This window comes from Leptodactylus fuscus, chromosome 5 (assembly GCF_031893055.1).
Source record: "Leptodactylus fuscus isolate aLepFus1 chromosome 5, aLepFus1.hap2, whole genome shotgun sequence".
Lineage (NCBI taxonomy): Eukaryota > Metazoa > Chordata > Amphibia > Anura > Leptodactylidae > Leptodactylus > Leptodactylus fuscus.
The window spans coordinates 165909321-165932389 of NC_134269.1; the positions used below are offsets into that span (position 1 = coordinate 165909321).

General features: G+C 42.8%; 1 protein-coding gene across 4 annotated transcripts in view; it reads right to left on the bottom strand.

Moving 5' to 3' along the window:
* The window catches only part of ABLIM3 (actin binding LIM protein family member 3), a 155938-nt gene extending 137078 nt beyond the window's left edge, over positions 1–18860 (bottom strand). Inside the window, exon 1 of one of the 4 annotated variants that reach the window (XM_075274682.1) lies at positions 18507–18860. In XM_075274682.1, coding sequence (XP_075130783.1) covers positions 18507–18519 — 13 coding nt within the window. In that variant the 5' untranslated portion in view covers positions 18520–18860. The remainder of the gene's footprint in view (positions 1–18506) is intronic. The other 3 variants (XM_075274679.1, XM_075274680.1, XM_075274681.1) reach the window with 3 other exon arrangements.
* Positions 18861–23069: the final 4209 nt, after the last annotated feature.

Here is a 23069-nt window from a genome sequence, read left to right on the forward strand (position 1 = left end):
GCTGATTGGCCAGAGTACGGAACTCGACCAATCAGCGCTGGCTCTGCTGGAGGAGGCGGAGTCTAAGATCGCTCCACACCAGTCTCCATTCAGGTCCGACCTTAGACTCCGCCTCCTCCGGCAGAGCCAGCGCTGATTGGCCGAAGGCTGGCCAATGCATTCCTATGCGAATGCAGAGACTTAGCAGTGCTGAGTCAGTTTTGCTCAACTACACATCTGATGCACACTCGGCACTGCTACATCAGATGTAGCAATCTGATGTAGCAGAGCCGAGGGTGCACTAGAACCCCTGTGCAAACTCAGTTCACGCTAATAGAATGCATTGGCCAGCGCTGATTGGCCAATGCATTCTATTAGCCCGATGAAGTAGAGCTGAATGTGTGTGCTAAGCACACACATTCAGCACTGCTTCATCACGCCAATACAATGCATTAGCCAGTGCTGATTGGCCAGAGTACGGAATTCGGCCAATCAGCGCTGGCTCTGCTGGAGGAGGCAGAGTCTAAGGTCGGACCTGAATGGAGACTGGTGTGGAGCGATCTTAGACTCCGCCTCCTCCAGCAGAGCCAGCGCTGATTGGCCGAATTCCATACTCTGGCCAATCAGCGCTGGCCAATGCATTCTATTAGCCCGATGAAGTAGAGCTGAATGTGTGTGCTTAGCACACACATTCAGCTCTACTTCATCGGGCTAATAGAATGCATTGGCCAATCAGCGCTGGCCAATGCATTCTATTAGCTTGATGAAGCAGAGTGTGCACAAGGGTTCAAGCGCACCCTCGGCTCTGATGTAGCAGAGCCGAGGGTGCACAAGGGTTCAAGTGCACCCTCGGCTCTCCTACATCAGAGCCGAGGGTGCGCTTGAACCCTTGTGCAGCCTCGGCTCTGCTACATCAGAACCGAGGGTGCGCTTGAACCCTTGTGCACACTCTGCTTCATCAAGCTAATAGAATGCATTGGCCAGCACTGATTGGCCAGAGTACGGAATTCGGCCAATCAGCGCTGGCCAATGCATCCCTATGGGAAAAAGTTTATCTCACAAAAATCACAATTACACACCCGATAGAGCCCCAAAAAGTTATTTTTAATAACATTCCCCCCTAAATAAAGGTTCTCCCTAGCTATCCCTGCCTGTACAGCTATCCCTGTCTCATAGTCACAAAGTTCACATTCTCATATGACCCGGATTTGAAATCCACTATTCGTCTAAAATGGAGGTCACCTGATTTCGGCAGCCAATGACTTTTTCCAATTTTTTTCGATGCCCCCGGTGTCGTAGTTCCTGTCCCAGGGGAATCGAATTTTGGCGCACTTTACCACGCGGTGTTCGATTCGATTCGAACATGGCGAACACCCTGATATCCGATCGAACATGTGTTCGATAGAACACTGTTCGCTCATCTCTAGTGATCACATGTCACCCCTCATAACAAAAGGGTACAAAACGCATGGATGAACCAAACTCAGATGAGACAAATTGCACTGCTAGAATATTGAGTGTGAGTTAACATTATAATGTACATCCAAAAAATGTCCTGAAATGTTACTGCGAGAAACACCTCTGTGCATATGCCCAAAGACATATGAAGGTCACAGAGGAGTGGTCCCCTCGGACCCCCTCTACTCTAGAATAAAGGGCCACTATAACTGCAGATAAAATAAGTGAACATACCCGGCTTCCTTGGCAATTAAATGGGGTATCAGGGACCAATGTGGGTAATGCAGGAGAGCTGCTTCTAGTGCCAAAATATGTGTTTTGAGAACCACTTATATTACCATATAGGCAACTATTGGAATGGAAGAACCTAAAAAAATAATCATAAATGGGGTCAGGTGGCGATTCATAAACGGTTTTCTATATGCCTGAATTCTAAATTATACATGCTATCTTGGATGTGAACTGTTGCCAAGTGAAGCCATTACCAATGAAGAAATGTCTAGTATTTTCTAAAAAGTGGGCAATGATGTAAGATGATCAAAGATTTCACAGTGTGCAACTACTGTACCTATTTGTTTTCCATATTTCTTCACTTTGTCATAAATGGATCACACGCTGCCTCAAAGGACACATAGATCAATGAGCCTACTTACTAGAAAATGATGAATCAAACAGGGTCACATGACCTCTTAGAATCTCGCTATACGTGCTATGCAATGTTACCATTATAGGGAGATTATCACCATTCATTTTTGAAAATGAACTTACTGGAGATGGGTCCATATTTGTGAGCAATGATGTAACATGAAGCCAAGGAACACCTTGTTTTGCTGTGCATGCTCCGACTACTGGAGTAGCAAAGATCTTACAGAAATCTTAATTGTGAGCAGTTCTAGTATTCGATCGAATACCTCGCCGCATAGGAATGCGTGTAATCGGCCGAACACCAAGGGGTTGAAAGCTTTGAATATTCGATGCGTTTAACCCCTTGGTGTTTGGCCGATTACAGGCATTCCTATGTCAGCGATATATTCGATCGAATACTACTCGCTCAACACTAGTGAGCACTAAAACTCGACCCACCCCGTGTCCATACCTATTTTCTGTAATTGTCCTAATGACAGGGACAACAAACGCTAGTCTATATAAGTGACTCAATTCCTTAACAAAGTAATTGAAATAAGGTTTACTAAACAAGTCAGGTAAACCCACAGTTAGGCTAAAGTAAAAAAAACACTGCAGAAAAAAACTCGACAAAAACATTCCAACTCCTTCTTGTTGCCTCTATTTTTTGTTTGCCAATGAGTGTTTATCTTGCACTGCATAAAGGCTTTACTAATTCCTAGTGATCTCTCCTTGACAAAGCACTGAAAAAAAAAAACACTAAAAAATATGGTTAAGTTCTGAGTGTCCTTTTGCATAAGTTTGCTAGTATCTTAAAATCCTATACTAGTGATCCATTCAGGAACTGTGAGCCCATAAATATAGTACATAATATTCTATCAAACTGTCCCCTGCAACATGGAGTGTATTCAGTGGTCTATTATATCAGCTCAGGTGGTCATGCCATGATGAACATCAGCCACACAAAGTGACCATCTATCTCATCCATCTACTGTGTCTCTTTCCTGACAGTGGGGGGGAGGGGATCAGGTATTTCAATTCCAACAGTCTAGAAGAAGCTGATTTTTTTCTGCTTATTTAGAACACACAAATTCTAGAGCAAGAAGAGCACAGATGTATGCATATCTGCACATAAATGAGTGGGGGCATAGAAAGGAAGAGCTATCAACAGCCAGCCTATGTGTATGGCCAATTTAAGCAAAGCCAACTGTAAAGCTAAACATATGCAATGACATGCAATAAATGTACAACATATTCGGTATATCTTTTTTTACAGCACAGTTGCTATATATGTAAGCCAGACCTTTATTTTATGCACATTCCTTCCTCAATAAACTGAATATGAATCCATGTAACCAAATGGAAACACAATACTGTTGCTGTACATACTGAATCTTCCGTAATAGAAAAATAGAGATTAAATGTATATATTAATGCACCTAGAACAAGAAGTTTAATGTTGGAATTAGCTCTTTGCAATCTTGTTGAAATGTTGGAGCTGGAAATCTGTTGTTAACCTCTGAATAAAGTCATGTTGTTTCCGTTGGTAAAAGCTGCATTACCATCCTCCGAAATGAAGGTCACGTTAAATGACTATAATTACATCCACTTCTTCCTACAAACCACATTTGCTTAGACGCACAATCCTACTTGGCAATGACATAAACTGGACCTGTAATCAGACGCTCAGTAAACATCTCGGACCATTAAATCCTGAGGTCAGGTAGCGTACGCCATCAGTGGATACATACAGTAGAAATGGATGGGAGTGCTTTGTATGTATATAAAGGTATATTAGCCTTTCTGAAGAGTAAAAGCTGTATATAGAGACAGAAACCTCACCAGATACTTTGTAAAGCATACCTCCAACAACAGAAGTTTCAATGTATGAGGATAAAAAGTAAAACTATTATTCTGGCCAGATCTCAATTTTCCCTGTAGAGATTGCATCTGTCTGCTAGCAAGAAGAAAATATGGTTGTTAAGCAGGGGATGTAAAAAGTTGTTGCCATAAACCTATGATTCTTTTTATCTCCTGCGAATAAAATAAAACTAACACCTAGCCACTGGATTGTTAACAGTGGCGAGATCGGTGGGGTCCTACTAATGAATATCCATCAATTGTCCAAATAGGGTTCCCATGTCCACATCTGAATGGATTTGGGATCAAGCATGCTGCTGTATTCAAAGTATACGGAACCTATAAAGATAGTGGTGTACTTTCCTGAACTTAAATATTAATGATCTATGCTTTGGACATTACATCTTGTCCAGTCTGATACCTGGATATCACATGGCCTCTGAAGAGTAAGTGCTGCTAACTTTAGCACCATGACCACTTTGAACAGCTGATCAATGAGCTTGACAGGTGTTGGTCCCCCATTAATATTGATGATTCACATTAATATTGATGGTTCACATCTCCATTCAGTATTCTGTTCGGGGAGTCCATTTGGGGACACCCCAAACGGAATCCCAAGCGCATTAAAAAGTGGTTAGCAATTAAAGCACACGAACCCATAGACTATATTGTTATCTGCTTGGTGTCCACATGAGTCATGTGGAGAGGAGAATAGTTCTTGAAATACTTTCCTCTCCGCATGATTTGTGCGGACACCATGCAGAAATCACACGGACCCCATTATACTCTATGGAATCCGTGTGCTTTTATTGCTCACCGCTTTTTAATGAGTTCAGTATTCCATTTGGGAGGTCCCCAAGCAGACTCCCCGAATGGAATACCGAACACAGGCCTAAGGGTACCATAAATATTTCAGTTCTGCAAAAATTTTTTTGTCCTTTCACAAATTCATCGTCTTTCAGGAATTTCTCTTTGGAGATCAAGAAGTGCGGAGTGTCAAATATATAATTTCCTATTGAACCCAGAAAGAATCTACTGTACAATTCAATGATATGAGAATATCTGGTCCTATACATGTATCAATAGAAGTGAATACACTGTAAATGTTACATACATAGATCACAAGTGATCTTCTATATTGATTCTCAAAGATACAGATGCACCTGCTTTGCTGTGACTCTCAAGCTTGCCATCCAATTTTACCACCTCGATAAACAATATATTCGACTACATTGCGCTATTTGTAGCTTGTGGGTCACATCTGCAGGACATTTAAGGGCACTGTAGTGTGAGATTGTTTAGAAAGAGCCAGTTATTACATCATGTGGCTAAGCTTCTGATATGCATCTCCTCACTGACTATTTATAACCTATTTCAATCCTTCAAGGGTACGACTGGGCAGATAACCAAGCAAAGTGGAGGGGGCTATACATAAATGTAGAACTGGGTTCAGTGGCTTTGGAATTAGCTTATGCAGATATTTTCATTGGGCGCTAAGCCTGGAGCTGCCAGTGTCGTCAAAGCAGCCGAGCGATTCATCGAGACAGGAGATTGCATGACAAGACCTAGAGGTCAGGAGCATGGAAAGGCCGTCAGCGTATGGACATGGACCAGAGTCTGGCTGCTGAGCAGATAGTGACAGGGAGAAGCCATCTGCTCTCTCATCTCTTCTGCTGTCTGACTTGAACGGATGCTCCATTTATTAAAGCATGTGTGTATAACACATACGCTTCCAAGGAAAATATACATGATGTGAATTGTTCACCACAGATAAACACATACTCATGTCTACACATGGCAGAAGGTGCTGGACGCTTGTCTTCTCCACTGAGATCATGAAGGTTATTCTGCATCTGGTTCACTATATACAATTACAAGTTACCCCTGGCTATGTTTGCAGCCTTTGTACAATGGATCATAGACCATAATAACCCCCATTCAGCTCTGCACATATACCCATCGCAACGGCATTCCTGAGATGTTATCCTGCACTTGCTCCTTTGCAAACTTTACAATACACACCATTTATATAAAATGCGACGCGGCTAATGCTATTTACCTCCATGGGTATTAGGGGAATAGTGTAGAACAGCTCGGGAGGTGCAGACAGGGCTGACATGGGTATAAGTCTTTAATGTAGAATTTAGATTGTGAGACCCAATAGGGACAAGGACCAATGTAAGTGATGACCATCTCTATAGAGAGTTGCAGAATACGTATGTTCTACATGAACCATTGCATTACTTAGCATATTTTACCACATTGTTAGAAACTAACCAAACTTTTTAGCCACCTACGTAACAAAACTATTGTTACTACAAATCCGTGTAACACATTTATTTATTTAACACATCATTTTTAGAAAGGCGGTAACATGAAGTCTCTTAGGTGTATAAAACCTTAAGGGAGAAAGCGCAGACGTCTAATAGAGCTGCGAGTGGCTGGGGGTGGGGCGTCAGGGAGACAATAACATATTGTAAGATCCATTTTGTAACACTGCCCAAATACTTTACATAAAATAACACAAGACTAACCGTGCATATATATATAGTACAGACGTAGCATACTTAAAGCTGGCATCTTGATCACAGTGTCAAATTTACAGGCAGCATTAGCATATGGCAGCATAGTATATAGCAGGAGTACCTGGGAAGATCGAAAAATAGCTAATTGGTAAAGGATTCAATGTGACTTGCACTTATATGCACATATGCGCTTTCTATGTGTAGAAATCTAGTTGGCGGTCTTACATAGCGACTGACAGACTTCCCTATATGACTGTGCATACAATAACTGAGTAGGTGGGGCCTAAGCTTAGTGCAAGGATTTAAAGAGGACCTTTCACCTCCTGGGGCACATGCGGTTATACACTGCTAGAAAGCTGACAGTGCACCAAATTCAGCGGAAATTCATCAGCTTTCACGATCTGTCAGAAACACCCTTCTGACAGTGAAGCGCTACGGTTCCGGCATCGATAGCTTTTCACCGGGGGCACAGAACGGGAAAGCCGACAGTGCACTGAATTCAGCGCACTGTCGGCTTTCTAGCGGTGTATTACACTGCATGTGCCCCAACTGATGAAAGGTCTTCTTTAAGTTAATAAGAGATAAGTTAAAGGGATTCTACCATTAAAAAACTTTTTTCTGTGGCTAATACGTCGGAACAGTTTTTAGAAAGGCTATTCGTCTCCTACCTTTAGATGGGATCTCCGCCGCGCCGTTCCTTAGTAATTCCGTTTTTGACCGGTATGTAAATTAGTTCTCTAGCAGCAATGGGGGCGGGCCCCAGCGCTGAAAATGCGAGGGCGTCCCCACAGCTGCCAGAGAACAGGATCCTGCGCCGCCTCTATCTTCTGCTGGATCCTCCCCTTCTTTCTTCAGCAGCGTCACCTCTGTCAGCTCTTACACTAGTAGAGCCGACTGCGCATGCTCGCAATTGCGGCCTCGGAACTAGGCCGCGCATGTGCAGTCGGCTCTACTAGTGTAAGAGCCGACAGAGGTGACGCTGCTGAAGAAAGAAGGGGAGGATCCAGCAGAAGACAGAGGCGGCGCAGGATCCTGTTCTCGGGCAGCGGTGGGGACGCCCTCATCACATTTTCAGCACTGGGGCCCGCCCCCATCGCTGCCAGAGAACTAATTTACATACCGGTAAAAAACGGTATTACTATGGAACGGCGCGGCGGAGATCCCATCTAAAGGTAGGAGACGAATAGCCTTTCTAAAGGCTATTCCGACGTGTTATCCACAGAAAAAAAAGTTTGATAATGGTAGAATCCCTTTAAGACTGAGGCCCAACACTACGAAAAAGCTGCATTACCGAAGCCAATCCACACATTGCAGAAAAATATGCGCAGTGGGAAAGCTACGATTTCCAAAACCTTTGCAGTTTTGGAAATAGCAGCAAGACACCCCCGGAGCCATCGGCAAAGGGGGACATGACTTTGGGATGGGGGAACCAATAACTCCTGCAGTTTCTTCTTTGTGCAGTAGTTGTGTAGATTTATACAGAATGGTTCAGCTTTAACGGTATATCTGTGTATATTCAGCTTTAGGAGTATGTAGTGCTTAGTGTGTCACTGTAGGGAGGGAGGAGTTTAGGAATAGATGTAACTTCCTGTCTCATCCACCTTCATCCTCTTTCTCATCACAAGACCTGGATGAAGCATTTCCCTCCCGCCCGCCCGCCCGCCCTCTATTAATCACTATTTTACAATTGTTTTTTTTTTTTTTTACATTTTCCTGTATAATGTATTATTGTATCATTTCTTTGTTACTGTCATTGTGTATCTGGCTCTATATATACAATTCTGAGATGAGTTTCGCAAATTATTGTTGGCATTATCCTTCTAAGCCCAAGGGAAGGGCAGTCCTCCAGCCATGGTTCCCTAGAGGTTTCCTCCACAGGGGTTTTTTCCTCTCCTGAGTGCTGTAGGATGACTTTTCGTGAGTCGGGGGTTTGTCGTGTTTGGTCCATATTTTTGTCATTTGCCTGAACATTTAGTTTTGGAGTTAATTGTTCATGGCATTGGCAATGAGTGTGGAAGTAAATTAATTCAATAAGTATTAAAAAAAAATAATAATAATAATAATAAAAAAAAAAAATGAAATAAAGATAGTCAAGTAGAATGTGATAAAGTGTTACTTGTCACATGGACTACTGGTAAACTGTCACAGCTTTACTTTTGCGGTTGAGGAGTCAGGTGGAAGTTGCAGGCAAGTTATTGTGGACTTATTTTAACTAATAGAGGAGGTTAAACCTCATGGTGGTGAACAGGCTGAGCTTTGGAAATGGCCAGCCTGAAGGATGTCGGAATAGGAACGTCATCCAGGGGCGGGCACAGTGGTTAAGCACAGGGTCGTTGGTGCCCTTAAAGTGTACTGGCTCTGCTAGAATTGCAAGCCGGAGCGTGCCGCCCCCTTTATTTATTTATTGCTGTCTGGCCGGGTGCTGTATGTCAGACAGCTGGGGATCTCACAGTATTCGTGAATCCCAATGGTCTAGCACTTCACCTGACTCCTTCTGTCATTATTTTACTTCTGTGAGTTTAATAAAGCTGTGGCCATTTTGACACCCAAAATAAAGTGTTTTGTGCATTTATTCCAAAGTCAATACTTACTGTAGTTTGGGTGGTTTTAGGAAGGAGTGAGGGACATCCCATATCCAAAAGTCATGTCAATTATACCTAGAAAAACACCAGCAGTTTCCCTATAGGTATAAGTGACACATGACTTTCTGTGAAAAGCACTGCAGCAACAACCAGAATCACAACTGTTTTACAGTCACTGCAAAGTGGATTAGATTCTAACAAATCTCATCCACACATTGCATAAAAATACTCGCAGAAATGCTGCGATTTCCAAAACCATCTCTTTTATGGATATCGTAACATGTCAATTATACCTACGGAAATGCTGGTGCATCCCTACGGGTATAATGGAGGCAAAAAGTGAGCAGAGGAATCCTCTGTGGATTTTCTGTGAAGAGTATTGCAGGAAAAAACGCAATGCCTTTCCGCCTCAGTTTTTCCTACAGCACTTTTTGCTACGGCCCGCTACATGGGGCATTAGCTTCATATAGAACGTTTCCCTGTTCTACATTGCACTGCCTGTAGATCAGACACTAAGTTCAATGTGACAGGTTCCCTTTATCTGTTTCTTTTTGTGCATAAAGACCGCTCAGTCTTGTGGAAAGCCACTGAAGCTATATTGTGCTTTACTTTGTAATGACTAGAGATATGGCTCCTATAGTTGCAGGTTAGGGTAGTCATCTAGTCTCAACAGCAAATATGACATTAAAGGGTTTTCTGGGCAAATGATATGGATGACATATCCTTAGAATAAGTCATCAATAGCGGATCGGCAGCATCTGACACTTGGGACCCCAAATGACTTAGGTAGGGTTCACACTAACATTGGTGACCGCTCAGAGGCTGTATTCACACAGAGTAACGTCAGGCGTTTTTTTGTGTGTTTTTTGCACATGGCGCCGCGTTAATGCCGCATAGCGCCGCGTATACGCCGGGCAACGCCACCGCAAAATAGCGCGGCGTTAACGCGGCATACACGCGGCGTTAACGCTGCGCAATGTGCAAAAAGCACACAAAAAACGCCTGGCGTTACTCTGTGTGAATACAGCCAGAAGGTGTCCGTTAAAACCCGCCAAAACAAACGGACACCTATAAAAAGGTACACAAACGGATGGCTATCAGTTACTGTCTGTTATATGTCCGTTGCCCATAGACCTCAATGTTAAAAAAAAAAAAAAAAAAAAAAACAGACACTTACTGTCCGTTTTTTCAAACAGACAGAAAAGTTGTGTTTTGTGCTGTGTGCTCATCACATGACCATGGATCATAAATCACATGACCATGGTCAGAGTTTTATCCTCTAGAAGTAACAGAATGAATGACAGCAAGCAGAGATCTAGAAAACCGTCAGGAATTGATACAGAAAGTATATTGGAAAATTGTATATCTTTCTATTGTACATTTGTTTGTCAATATTGGTCTGAAAGTGGCCAACCCCTTTAAGGCTACGTTCACATCTTGCACAGTGTCCACCTGCATGGAGGACTTTTTGCTCGGCTGATTTCAGCTTAAAAACGATGGACACCCCATGGACCCCATTATAGTCAAAAGGGGTACATGGGGCTTCATGTGTAACCACTTTTTTAGTGACCGTCTCTCAGTGCTAGTGTGAACCTGGCGTCAGCTGCTGAAATTAAAAATTTGACTCTTGACCTCAGAACACTTGGAGGTCACATAACCACTGGACAACTGCTTTATCTCCACCAGGAACCTGGAAGCCACAAGCCCTATACTTACAGCTATAATAACATGGGCTGAGTCCATAAATACTAAATAGTGACAAGACTGGGCCAACATGTTGGTAAAAGCCTCTTTAGCTGCTCCCAATAGCTTCAATAAACATTGTCTGTACTTTGTTACAGCTGGGACTTTTACCCATTAACTGTATAATCTATACCTATTGAGAATGTTTTACTGCAAGAACATCTAATCAAGGATACTCAGCAAGGACATATACATAATGCATAAGACACTAGTGGAGTGTCTCAGAAGGTCAAGTCTCATTATATATGACATCACAATATAAGGGAGAACACTAACAATAGTTTAGACAATGCATATCAATAATGACCAAATATTAGCTATAAAACTCATCAGAGCCCATAAACATTAGATAAATGTTTGCCAAAAATACTAACTGGCTGACCATCTATTGTGTCTGAATGTGCCTCAACTCTCCCCTGAAGGCAGATATCAGGTGAAATATGGATTGGAAATGTTAAAATTCATTAATGGGGTTATGCCAAGAATACTTATCCTCTATTCATAGAACAGAGGATAAATATCTGATTGGTGGGGGTGTGACTGCTGAGACCGTCACCAATCCTGTGAACAGGGGGCGCTCTTCCCCCATTGTGCATGCCAGGCTTAATGTAGGCATGTCCCTTGATGGATGGACTAATCCGTGTTCCCATTCAGTTTAATGGGAACACCAGAGATAGCTGTGTGCTGTACTCCGGCTATCTCTGACGCTGTCCGCTGAGTGACACACCTATATTCAGTGTGACTGCAATCAGACTCAATGCACAATGAGGAAATCCCCCCCCCCATTCTCAGGAACGTTGGGGTCCTAGAGGTCAGACTCCTACCAATCTGATATTTATCCTTTATCAATTATTATTTCTCATGGCATAACGTAATTAAGGCAAACAAAGTACCTCAGAGACTGCAGTAGCATCAAGTACCCCGGGTACTGAATCACAAGTGTAATATATATGGGGGTGGGGATGTAAGGACCAACAGCAATCTAAGGTGTATGGTCACCTTTACCTGAAATTTCAGTTATCATCTATGTATGCTGAGATTATTTACCAAATCAGACACAGATCTAGATCGACCATGGGGTTTATAGAAACAGACTGAAGTTGATGAAGAAGTGCTTTAGCTATTAGAAATGATGAAGTGGAGACGCAGTTTATAATTAGAGAATAATTCTACTAACAAAATCACTTTTCTGTAATGAAATAACAATTGCCCCCTGCTGCGGGGAATGTAACGCTCAGATTCTCACTTCTGCATAAAATCAGAGTACACAACCAATAACAAGAACAATGTCTTCAGGAACTAGGAAGATTTAACTGAGGAAGTAAGTTTAGCACAGAAGTGTTTACTTTGCTGGCAACCTAAATTACAGGGGTAATAACAATGATATCCATCTCAAGAACTGGGGAGTTTTGCACCCCACTTTACATGGCTGGCAGGCAGGCAGAACTGCTCAAGTCATTTCAATGAGACCCCGGAGACTGCCAAAACACAAAGCTTTCCCATTAAAATGAATGGAGTGGTAGCTGCCCGACCTTCAAAATCCCCCTATGTACCGGAAAAATATAAAAAATATGGCGCCAAGCGCTAATAGTGCGATATTGTAAATGCAAGGTGGAGTTTTGAATAAATAAACAGATGGTCGCTTAGCTTTTTAGGTTGTGACAAACAATCACAACCACTTACAGCACGTGTAGGAATAAGTTCCAGAATGTATCGGATCCCAGTAAGAAGCCGCTGGCCTCAGGTACACGGTAAACCTGTTTACACGTCAGGAAGATCCAATGCAGAATAAATACGAGGCAGAAAAGGCACCAGTCCAAAGTAAAATCCTTTATTCCAATTGTTTTTAAACGACGCGTTTTGGGAACAAGCCCTTTCTCCAGTGTGTAGAACGCTTATATTCGCTTGAGAAAGGGCTTGTGCCCAAAAAACGCATCAAGTGTTAACCAATTGAGATTAAGGGTTTTACTTTGGACCAGCGCCTTTGCTGCCTTATATTTATTCTGCATTGGATCTTCAAAATAACATGACATTATCTTTGTATACACTCTCATACAGGCCATGAGAATCACTTATAACTTAGCTCTTAGGCTATGTTCACACACAGTTTTTTGCAGGCTGATTTTGAGGTAGAATAATCTTCAAAATCTGCCTCATAAAACGCCTAAGGGCTAGTTCACACGGGGACATGGACGCTGATTTTGACAGCGGATTTCGCGGCCAAATCAGCGTCCATACAATGTATCCCTATGTGAACTGCTCGCTTTTTTTTTTCTGCTAGCGAGCTAGCAGAAAAAGAAGCGACATGACCTATCTTTCGGGCGGAAGCCGCTCGCGATGAGCCGCGGCTTCCGCCCAGCCGCAGCGCCCTCCATGTCGGCTCATTCATTTGAGCCGACAGCGGAGGTGAAAGCCGCGACCGCGATGGTCGCGGCGGGAGCAGTTCACATAGTGTGGACATTGTATGGACGCTGATTTGGCCGCAAAATCTGCTGTCAAAATCAGCGTCCATGTCCCCGTGTGAACTAGCCCTAACACTCATTTCAATGGGAGGCAGTAGCAGTTTTTTTCCACTAGCTGATATTTTCAGCTAGAGGGAAAAAAAAGTGACATAACCTATCTTCAGACAGATTCCGCCTTGAAAAACCCATTGAAGTCAATGGGAGATAGAAAAACGTGACGTGTTTTTTGGATGTGGTTTTTGCAGGACCAGCGGGTTCTGTAGATTGTAGACCAAAGCTGAGTGGAATAGAGCAGGGAATTGAACAGGTAAGTATAGGTATACATTTTATTGTATATTTGCTGCTCTTACTCAAGAGTTTTTCAATTTATGGACATTCCCTTTAATAAAACTACACTAAGTAAGTTGATTTTGAAGTTGAGGTTAAACCAGAAGCTATGGAGTATAAAAGCTATAAATCCAAACTAAATTTTCCTAAACTGTTGCTGTCAACATAGTTCTCCTAAATCCGTCTATCTGTAGGATGCCACATGAAGCAGTCTCTCGCTGATGGTATAGTAAGTGAGTTACATCATTCAAATAGCAAGACAAAAAAACCCATTGTGAATACCCAACTATAATACAGAATCTAGGACAATGGCAAACAGCTACATAATTCATTGTGTGCTGTTACTGCCAAGGAATTTTGTGCACTGAACGGCACAATTAAGCTGACGAAGCCTCATCATCTGCTCCTAATTAAGTATGCAAGAGCGTCCGTAGTAATTGGTACGTGATGACCAGAGATGCCATAGGTCATGAACAAGTTATACACTATATAATGCCATACCATTTCTTACTGGGAGGAAGGGAACAATCATTGGCTGGTCACTTCCTTCTGGGTCTCTTTGCCCAGTCTAAACTCTAGGGGAGTAGTGCATGTTGGGACCAGTACTGCCATATCAATGCCAACATCATCATTGATATAAGCCAAACCAACTTATTGCCTCCATGGGAGCTTCTTTAAATGTTTCAGATACAGTTAAAGCCAAGGATGGCACCAATTTGGCGCTATAATATAGCTCAGTGTTAGTGTTTTCCCTACCAGTTGCATTAAGAAGACAGTGTTTCTCAACCTTTTCAAGCCAGGTCCCCCCAATGAAAAAAAGTCACAATGAGTACCCCAAAGTAGTGAGCTCTTATAAATGTTAACATAATAAGTCTTTATTTGGAACCTCTATCAACAGCAATGTAACTGCCTTCTCAGTGCCCCCATATGTAATATAATGGCTCCCTCAGTGGCCCCAGTTGTAGTATAATGTCCCCCACACTCAGTGTAGGGGAACATTATGTAGTATGTAGTATAAGAGCCCCCTCTGTGCCCTGACATGTACCGTAATGGTCTGCTCATTACCCCCATATATAATATAGTGTTTCTCACATCCAGTGACATCTAATATGTGAGTTGTGAGCTGCATTTATTACCCACCACTGTGGTCCATGCTTCCTCTCTGCTTCGTGGTATGATGTGATGTTAGTACTGAGCAGAGAAGCGTGGAAGTGGTGAACAAGGTGGTCCTTTCTGGACAAGGTAGTACTTACTGGACAAGACCAGTGGCCAGATAAACCCCATACCTGATAGCCAATGCACTTACAAATTTGCCAACAGAGTACGTTTTGTTCACTTTAGAGTCAAAAGGGTTTTTCCAATATATTGAAAAAAACTCAGGCAAAGACCAGTGACTGGTTACTGTGGACATGTGATGATGAATGTGACACAACCAAATTCATAGCGGCTGAAAGGGACAGATAGTGGACAGAAATGTCTGCCTTGAAATGGAAACAGTAGGCAATGATTTTTTTTTCAACAATTGAAAGGTACATGTAAAAAAAATAAATAAAAAAAAATAAAGAAGGTTATATTGGCAAGGGTCTGATATCTGGATATGACACTGATGGCAAGAAGCCAGGCACAGAGATACCCAAGAATTTACACTGCTGGTACTAAATGTAGATGGATAGTGTTATAATAGTTACTCTTTACAATACATATTTATATACATTGGGAAAAATATACTTTGACAGCATAAAGCTAAATGTGATCAGCAGAAGCTGAGCCAAATTTAACACAGCAGCGCACACTATATAGGTTTAGCACATCTTGTCGGACACTATTCTCTTGCTTATGCCTCTTAGTCATCTTACTTTGCACAAAATATTGAGGGTAAATTGGTACAAACATAACACTACAAAACATTTAGCCATGTCCTATTTGCTAGACACTTTTCGCAACTATCTAGGGAGGCCTAAATTACATAACGCAACTGGCACATGGCACAATTTGTGGCAGACTTTTGGCACACTTTGCTGTAGTGAATCTCCTCCATTGTGTGTATATCCATGCATATGAGAGTCCTCAGTATCCATATATATGAGAGTCCTCAGTATTTGATACCTTTTTTAATGGCTAACAAAAATGATGACAGATTGCAAGCTTTCGAGACTACTCAGGTCTCTTCATCAGGCATAGTATAACACAATATCTGAAGGCGTGCATATTTATACAGGAATAGAGTGTTTGATGTATATCCATAGTCCACTTTACACTGTCCTGTCTATGAATAATCAATAAGAAATGACAGCAATGTATGTGATGACGATGACCTGTCTTTTCTGCATTCCTGTATTGAGTCACAATTCTGTTCTAAGCATTATATTTGCCCAAGGCCTAGAACACAGAGGACATCCTACCTGTCTGACAAGTGAATGGAACAAAACAGAAATCATCTGGTATAACTGGCTAATAAACAGGTGTAAAAGGTGTAGCAAGTTATTAAAGCGTTTCACAACAAGGAGTCCTACAAGACAGTCATGAATATATTCATAGTTATTATAGAAACCAAACTAATGATACTTACTGAATGTCACCATTGTTTCTATGACATATAGCGCCTTGTAGTGCTTTATCCCGACCTATTAGTAGATTATACTAGGCCAAGTGTCATAAAGTAGTATTTAGCCCACCACCTTATTAATCTAACCCTGGGCCACAGCTGAGTATGTTGGTGAAGGCAGAAGAGCAGACCATCAATATTCTGAATGGTGATGTAGTGAAACCATTGACATAAATATATATTTACAACATCAGTATCTGTATAACCAGTATGACATCATAGAATCAGAAATTAGTTTAGTTGGTTTAGTCATAATGCACAAACCAAACTTCTCAGCTAAGGCTAAGTTCACACCTACGTCCGATCTCCATTTGGGGTTTCCATCCCTGAATCCACCTAAAAAAAAAGGCAAAAACATGGTGGACTGCATTATAATCTATCCACGGGTATAGTCCATCCGTGAGAAACTGCTTTTTTAAGCAGATTAGGTTTCCGTTCATCGGGTCCCCAAGTGGACCCGATGAACGAAAACCTGAACACAGGTGTGAACCTAGTGCAACAGGAATTGCAATCTGACTGACTGGAAGAAGATGGGGGTGGAGGGGGCACAGGTTGCGACATAAAAATTAAGAAATTAAGGGAGTTTTCCAACAGCATACAAATGGCTGGCATTGGACTGCAAATGTCTTTAAAAAATACAAAATAAATACAGAACATGGCAGGGAATGATTGGGATTACCCACTCTGCCCAACACTGGGGCAAGTAACTGGTGCAGTCAGTGACTGGCTGAATGGGCATCCCCTGTCCAGCATCCTTCAGAATGAAGAGAGTGGGGAACAGTGGGCCCCTGGCACAGCTGGAATGGCAGCAGCAGAGGATCAGAGTATAAGCTTCCTTTTTTAAAAAAAACATTTGCAGGCCAAGGGGGTAATTTCACATGGAAATATCTGCTGTTGCATGTAAACCCCCAATCTGGAAATTTCTGGGTATGCCCCAAATCGTTCTAGGAACATTCTTTAGGAAAAGCTCATTCATTGGTAAGAAACTCATTTTAAACACTTATTTCCAGATGATGGCAGTCTGTCATCAGCATTGCTGCTTATATCCATTTTGCTTTAAAAATGTAAATTTTTTTCAATATTATACCAATGTGTAAGGCCACCTATAGACACTAAACCAACGTGGTCAAAGCTGGTGAAGATCATTGGCCATCATTGCTAAACATCCTTCCCAAGCTGATCATGGGAAAGAAGACAATTCATTTTGCTCCGCAAGGTTAGTGGTGGGGGGAGTCTTCCATTCCATGATCAGCGCTTTGCTGGTGCTTTACCTAATGCTGCAGGCAAAGGAAACCAAGATGGGGCACCATTAAAATTAATAATAGTCCACGCAATCCATTGTTTTACTGACTGTCCTTGCAGCTCTCTAAAGAAATGGGCTTTCTGGAACCAAGTCTTTACAACCTGGCAAGTCCCTGAATATTTACAAAAAGAGGTTTACGGTCTATGACACAGAGGCAGATCCATTTTTAGCTCGATGACATCAGTGCAGTGAACACCTGTGCCTCTTGGCTGCACTTTCTCAATATAACTGAGTGGTCGAACATTTGTGCATGAATCCAAGTCTTTGGTTTTATGGGACCATGTTCCCACTAAGTATCCTATGTGGTTTAGCCCTTCCTTAGTAGCATCATACATACTAATTCTTATCTAAACCAGTGTGATATGAAACACAAACCGTTTTAATAATATTAATGACTAATATTGACCAAAACTTTCATTCAACATCCTAAACACAATTGAGTCAATGCACCTTTCTCTGCTATATTTGTGAATACTGTATATTCTCCTATAGACAATTGCTGTTGTTAGACGATGACATCAGTTCCTTACTGAACTTAGGAGACCGGCATAATCACAGCTAGATAGCTAGATGGATGGATGTGTACTGGATATTACATGGATAATCTAGAGAAAATGTAAAAGTTGCAGCGGTATACATAGCAAGGCCTGTCTATTACATCCATCATAATCCCGGGTACATCCAGCTCTCTGTACATTATAGACAATGGCACTATAGATGTAGCCAAGTGCTTGGAAATACAGATTTATATAGTTCTAGTGAAAGAGTTGCTCGTATACAAAGAGCAGCACATGGACAATACATTGTAGCACTGCAAACAATAAAAAGAAAACAATAATATAGAGATATAGTATACAGATAATAATAATAATAATAATAATAATAATAAGGATGTATAGGTGCAGAATCCTGCACATATCATGCCAACATAACAATGCACATTGATTCTTAGCATGCATGTATGGGTCAGTGTGACCTCTGTATAGATGCAGCATTATTATGTACAAGGGATGGCTGATGCAAGTGGCATGTACTTACAATTGGTGCTCATGATGCCAGCCTCTTGTTCCTCATCCAACCCCAGAGGAAAAGTGAGGGATCTGCTAGTGGTCTGTGGCAGCCTGTGCTGGATCCTGCTGTCCCCCCCTTACTTAGCAGCTCTCCATGCCAGCCATCCCCGGGCTCTCAGGTGCACACAGCCTAGCAGTGACAGGAGTGATGCCACCTTGTGACAGCACACGCCTAGAGCCACACACTGACTGTCACCAGCACACAGCACAGGATCCGGGAGCTCTCCCAGCACTTGGGGGTGTGGACTGTGGAGACAGAGGGGGAGGTAGATCCAGCAGCGGTGGCAGCACACAGACCTGACTGCTCTTATCCCTGCCCAGGGAGGGGGCGCTGTGTGCAGCTCGGTTGTCCGCTGGTGGCAGGCAGGCTAATGCTCTTATGGCTGCTGGGAATCCTCCGGGACATTCCCATCACAGTGACCAGGGGAAGCGGCAACTAGAATGAGCAGAGCCTTAGTGCATGGTCTGCTGCCACCTGCCGGCCAACAGAGGCAACGCCTTATAGCAGACATATGGTGGAATCAAAGAGAACAGCAGCTCTGTCTGGACTGCATACGGTACCGCACATCAAAGTGAGTGAGGTAATGCTGTGTGTGCGGCGCCTGTGCTGACGGCTATACCGTCCTGTATACTGCCAGTGCTATACCGTCCTGTATACTGCCAGTGCTATACCGTCCTGTATACTGCCAGTGCTATACCGTCCTGTATACTGCCGGTGCTATACCGTCCTGTATACTGCCGGTGCTATACCGTCCTGTATACTGCCGGTTCTATACCGTCCTGTATACTGCCCGTGCTATACCGTCCTGTATACTGCCCGTGCTATACCGTCCTGTATACTGCCAGTGCTATACCATCCTGTATACTGCCAGTGCTATACCGTCCTGTATACTGCCGGTGCTATACCGTCCTGTATACTGCCGGTGCTATACCGTCCTGTATACTGCCAGTGCTATAGCGTCCTGTATACTGCCAGTGCTATAGCGTCCTGTATACTGCCAGTGCTATAGCGTCCTGTATGCTGCCAGTGCTTTATCAGTCACACATGCAATCAGCATTGGGGATCGTTCATACATGACTTTATATCCCATTCACTTTTATAATATCGCTTCTCTACTAGAACTGCTAAAACAAGTGTTACATTCTGCTTAATGTGAACACTCCTTGACAAGATGAGGATTGCCAGAAATTTTGTTACCTCAAGGCCTGATGGATTTCATGACAATATTGCTATATTCTACCTATTCTGCCTCAAATTCTGACAGGTTTCCTATTTTGGGGCTTTATGGGAATCAGAACGGATTACACTTATTAATTAGGATAAAATGGCGTATATTTACGAAGCAGTATCGCATCACGGTTTTTCTGCAGCACTTTCACACAAAGTCTGTGTCATTCTGCTTCAGTTATACCTATAGGGCAACTGCTGGCGTTTCCGTAAGTATAAATGACATGCTGCAAATTCCGAAAGCGCAATGGTTTTGGAAATCACAGCGTGGCCGCAAGGAGTAGATGTCAAATATACAGTGTAAGCTGCTGGAAGTAAATAGTTTCATACACTGTAGTAGATGGGCCCTGTCAGTGCAGCAAATAGCTCCATACACTATAGTGGCTAGGCTCCGTTACTCCAGCAGGTTGTTCCATACACTATAGTGGCTGGGCTCCATCATTCCAGCAAATACGTAGTACCATACACTGTATAGTGGCTAGGCTCCATTAGTGCAGCTCAGTTCCCATTAACGTCAAGGTAAGCACTGCTGCAGTGATGACACCCAGTCTCTAGTGATGGCACATAGCTCCCGGACACCCCCTGAATAACTGATCCATACAGGGGCTGATTGTTGGTCCACTAGTCAAGTATTTATGACTTATCCAAAGCATAGTCCATAAGAAAAATTCTGAGCAACACTTTTAACCTACAGTATATTGGGTATGGATTAAAAAGATATGGCATTCAAAACGATACAAAATGAAATGACCACAAGGAATACTAGATAGCCGCTATTTCATCTGTCCATTGACGGATAGACACAGAGGTAAAGGGTGATGCAAATGCCTAAGTAAAAAGAGACCTAAATGCCCTCACTCGTCCCATACACTCACTGACTGATAAATGGATTGCTGCAATGTCGGACTGACTCACCAGAGGATCCTCCAGTGGACCCAGGCTCTAACACAAGTATGGTTCAGCAGAGGACTCCAAAATTTGAAGGGTATTGTGGTCTATTTCCTATAGGTTGTTGGAGGGTGGTCCCCCAGAATCATTTTATCTGGTGGGCCCAAGGAACCTCAGTCTGACACTGAATTGCTGTCTGCCTTATTCATATTCAGCCATTGTCCCTGTATCTATCCCTCAATGGGTTTCAGCTGTCCTATATACAGGAGGGCACATCAAGAGCAGAGGCGTATCCTAAAGCTCCTTGGCCCTGTTGCAGAATCTGTAATGGGGTCCATACCTGCCTTGTCCCGTTTAGAATGGTGGTAAATTTTATGTGGCAAAGGGACCTTTTGGAGCTCCTTAGGGTCTGGTAGTGACTGCTAACTCTGCACCCTCCATAGCTACACCCCTGATCAGGAGATTAGATACAGATAACCTCATTGTGAACACTGCCATTCTCCGGGCTCTGATGGTGGAATCAGCTAGATGATGAGCTACACGAGGCAGCCAGGATACCGGCTATTTCATAGCTTATCCACGCCCCCATTTCTTTCCCCAGCCTTCATTGGAGCTGCATTCATTAGCCAAGCTAGACCCGGAGGCATGCTCGTATTGATGTCATTGATAGAGAAAAAGGGTGGAGTGGTAGAAGCCTTGGCAACAAGACGCTGCAGAGAGATTAACCCCTATAACAGCTGAAAAGGGTATATATAAATGTAACGGAATTAGGGGGCAGATTAGGGGAACCATGGGGTTTAGAAAGTGTAGACCTCCCACTTTATGCCAGGGATCACAAAGACAATCCACACCTATTACATTCAGTGATGCTTCCTTTGTGGTAGACATTCTCTTTCCTCATCTTCTCTATTCGCTACAGAATGCCATGATGTTTCTTACACTCACAAGTTGTTTCTGAAGAGTTTGCCATACTTCTGTCCTTCCCTGAATCATGCTGCTGCTAGTTGCCCTTCCGCTAGGTGTCCCATAGTGTCCCCTCCACATAGCATAATGCCCCATAGTGGACCTTGCACACAATATAATGCCCCATAGTGGACCTTGCACACAGTATAATGTTCCATAGTGGACCTTGCACACAGTATAATGTCCCATAGTGGACCTTGCACACAGTATAATGCTACATAGTGGACCTTGCACACAGTATAATGTACCATAGTGGACCTAGCACACAGTATTATGCCCCATAGTGGACCTTGCACACAATATAATGCCCCATAGTGGACCTTGCACACAATATAATGCCCCATAGTGGACCTTGCACACAGTATAATGTCCCATAGTGGCCCCTCTACATAGTATAATGTTTCTTAGTGGCCCATCAAACAATATGATGTTGCTGAGTACCCTCCCCCCACAGTCTAATGTCACATAGTAGCCCCTCCACACAGTATAATATCCCACAGTGACCCATCTACATAGTATAATGTCCCTTAGTGGCCCTCCATATGATATAATGTTCCTAAGTGACCCCTACTCTAATAACATGAAGAAAAGACATATTCACTAGGGAAAAGCTAACAAATGCAAAAAGTGGTATGTTTACTGTAGGTCTTGGCAATTAGTCAAAAAATAACCAAAACCAAATGTACACCCGAATAACCAATGTGATTTTGTATGTCACAGTTATTACAATATTCGTGAGTTTGTAACTTCATTTTCGTTCAGAGGAACACATCCAAACTGGAACTGCTATTATTATAGTCAGGGGTCGCTTCAGTTCAGAGAATAATAAGCAAAGATACAGGGTAGGTGAACAAACAGGAAAAAAAAAGTTATTCACCTCCCCTGGGCTCCAGCACAACTCCCTGTCCTGTTTGGACTTCCTGTCTGATGTCAGGGACTACTGAGGTCTGGGATAGGCCATTGTGATACATAGATGAAATAAAGAGACAGCAGAGTATAATAATAGCAGTTCCAGATCGGGCAGGTTCATAATAACGGATTATGATTCTCATCTTTACTGGACATCTACTTATTACACACTGGGTCTGAAGAAACCCCACGTGATGTCCACTGATGCTTAATATAACAGGAGAGCCTAATAGTGTTCACCTAGCACAGCCAGAGACTCATATCTTACAGTGCAGAAAGGTAGAACAGATGCAATGTGTGCGTACATATGTAAAATGGCAAACCCACGTCACATTCATCCAGTGTTCTTGTAAGAATATTATGATGTATAGCACCAGTGTCGGACTGGGATGTCTAGGTCCCACCAGTGGAATTGTTTCTAGGGTCCCACTGCTCCAGGGCCAAGACCCCTGCAGATCAGCTGTACCGAGACAGCACCACTACAAGTAATAACACGTCAGGACCCATACTGCACACTCTCCACAAGAGATAACATTCTTCCTG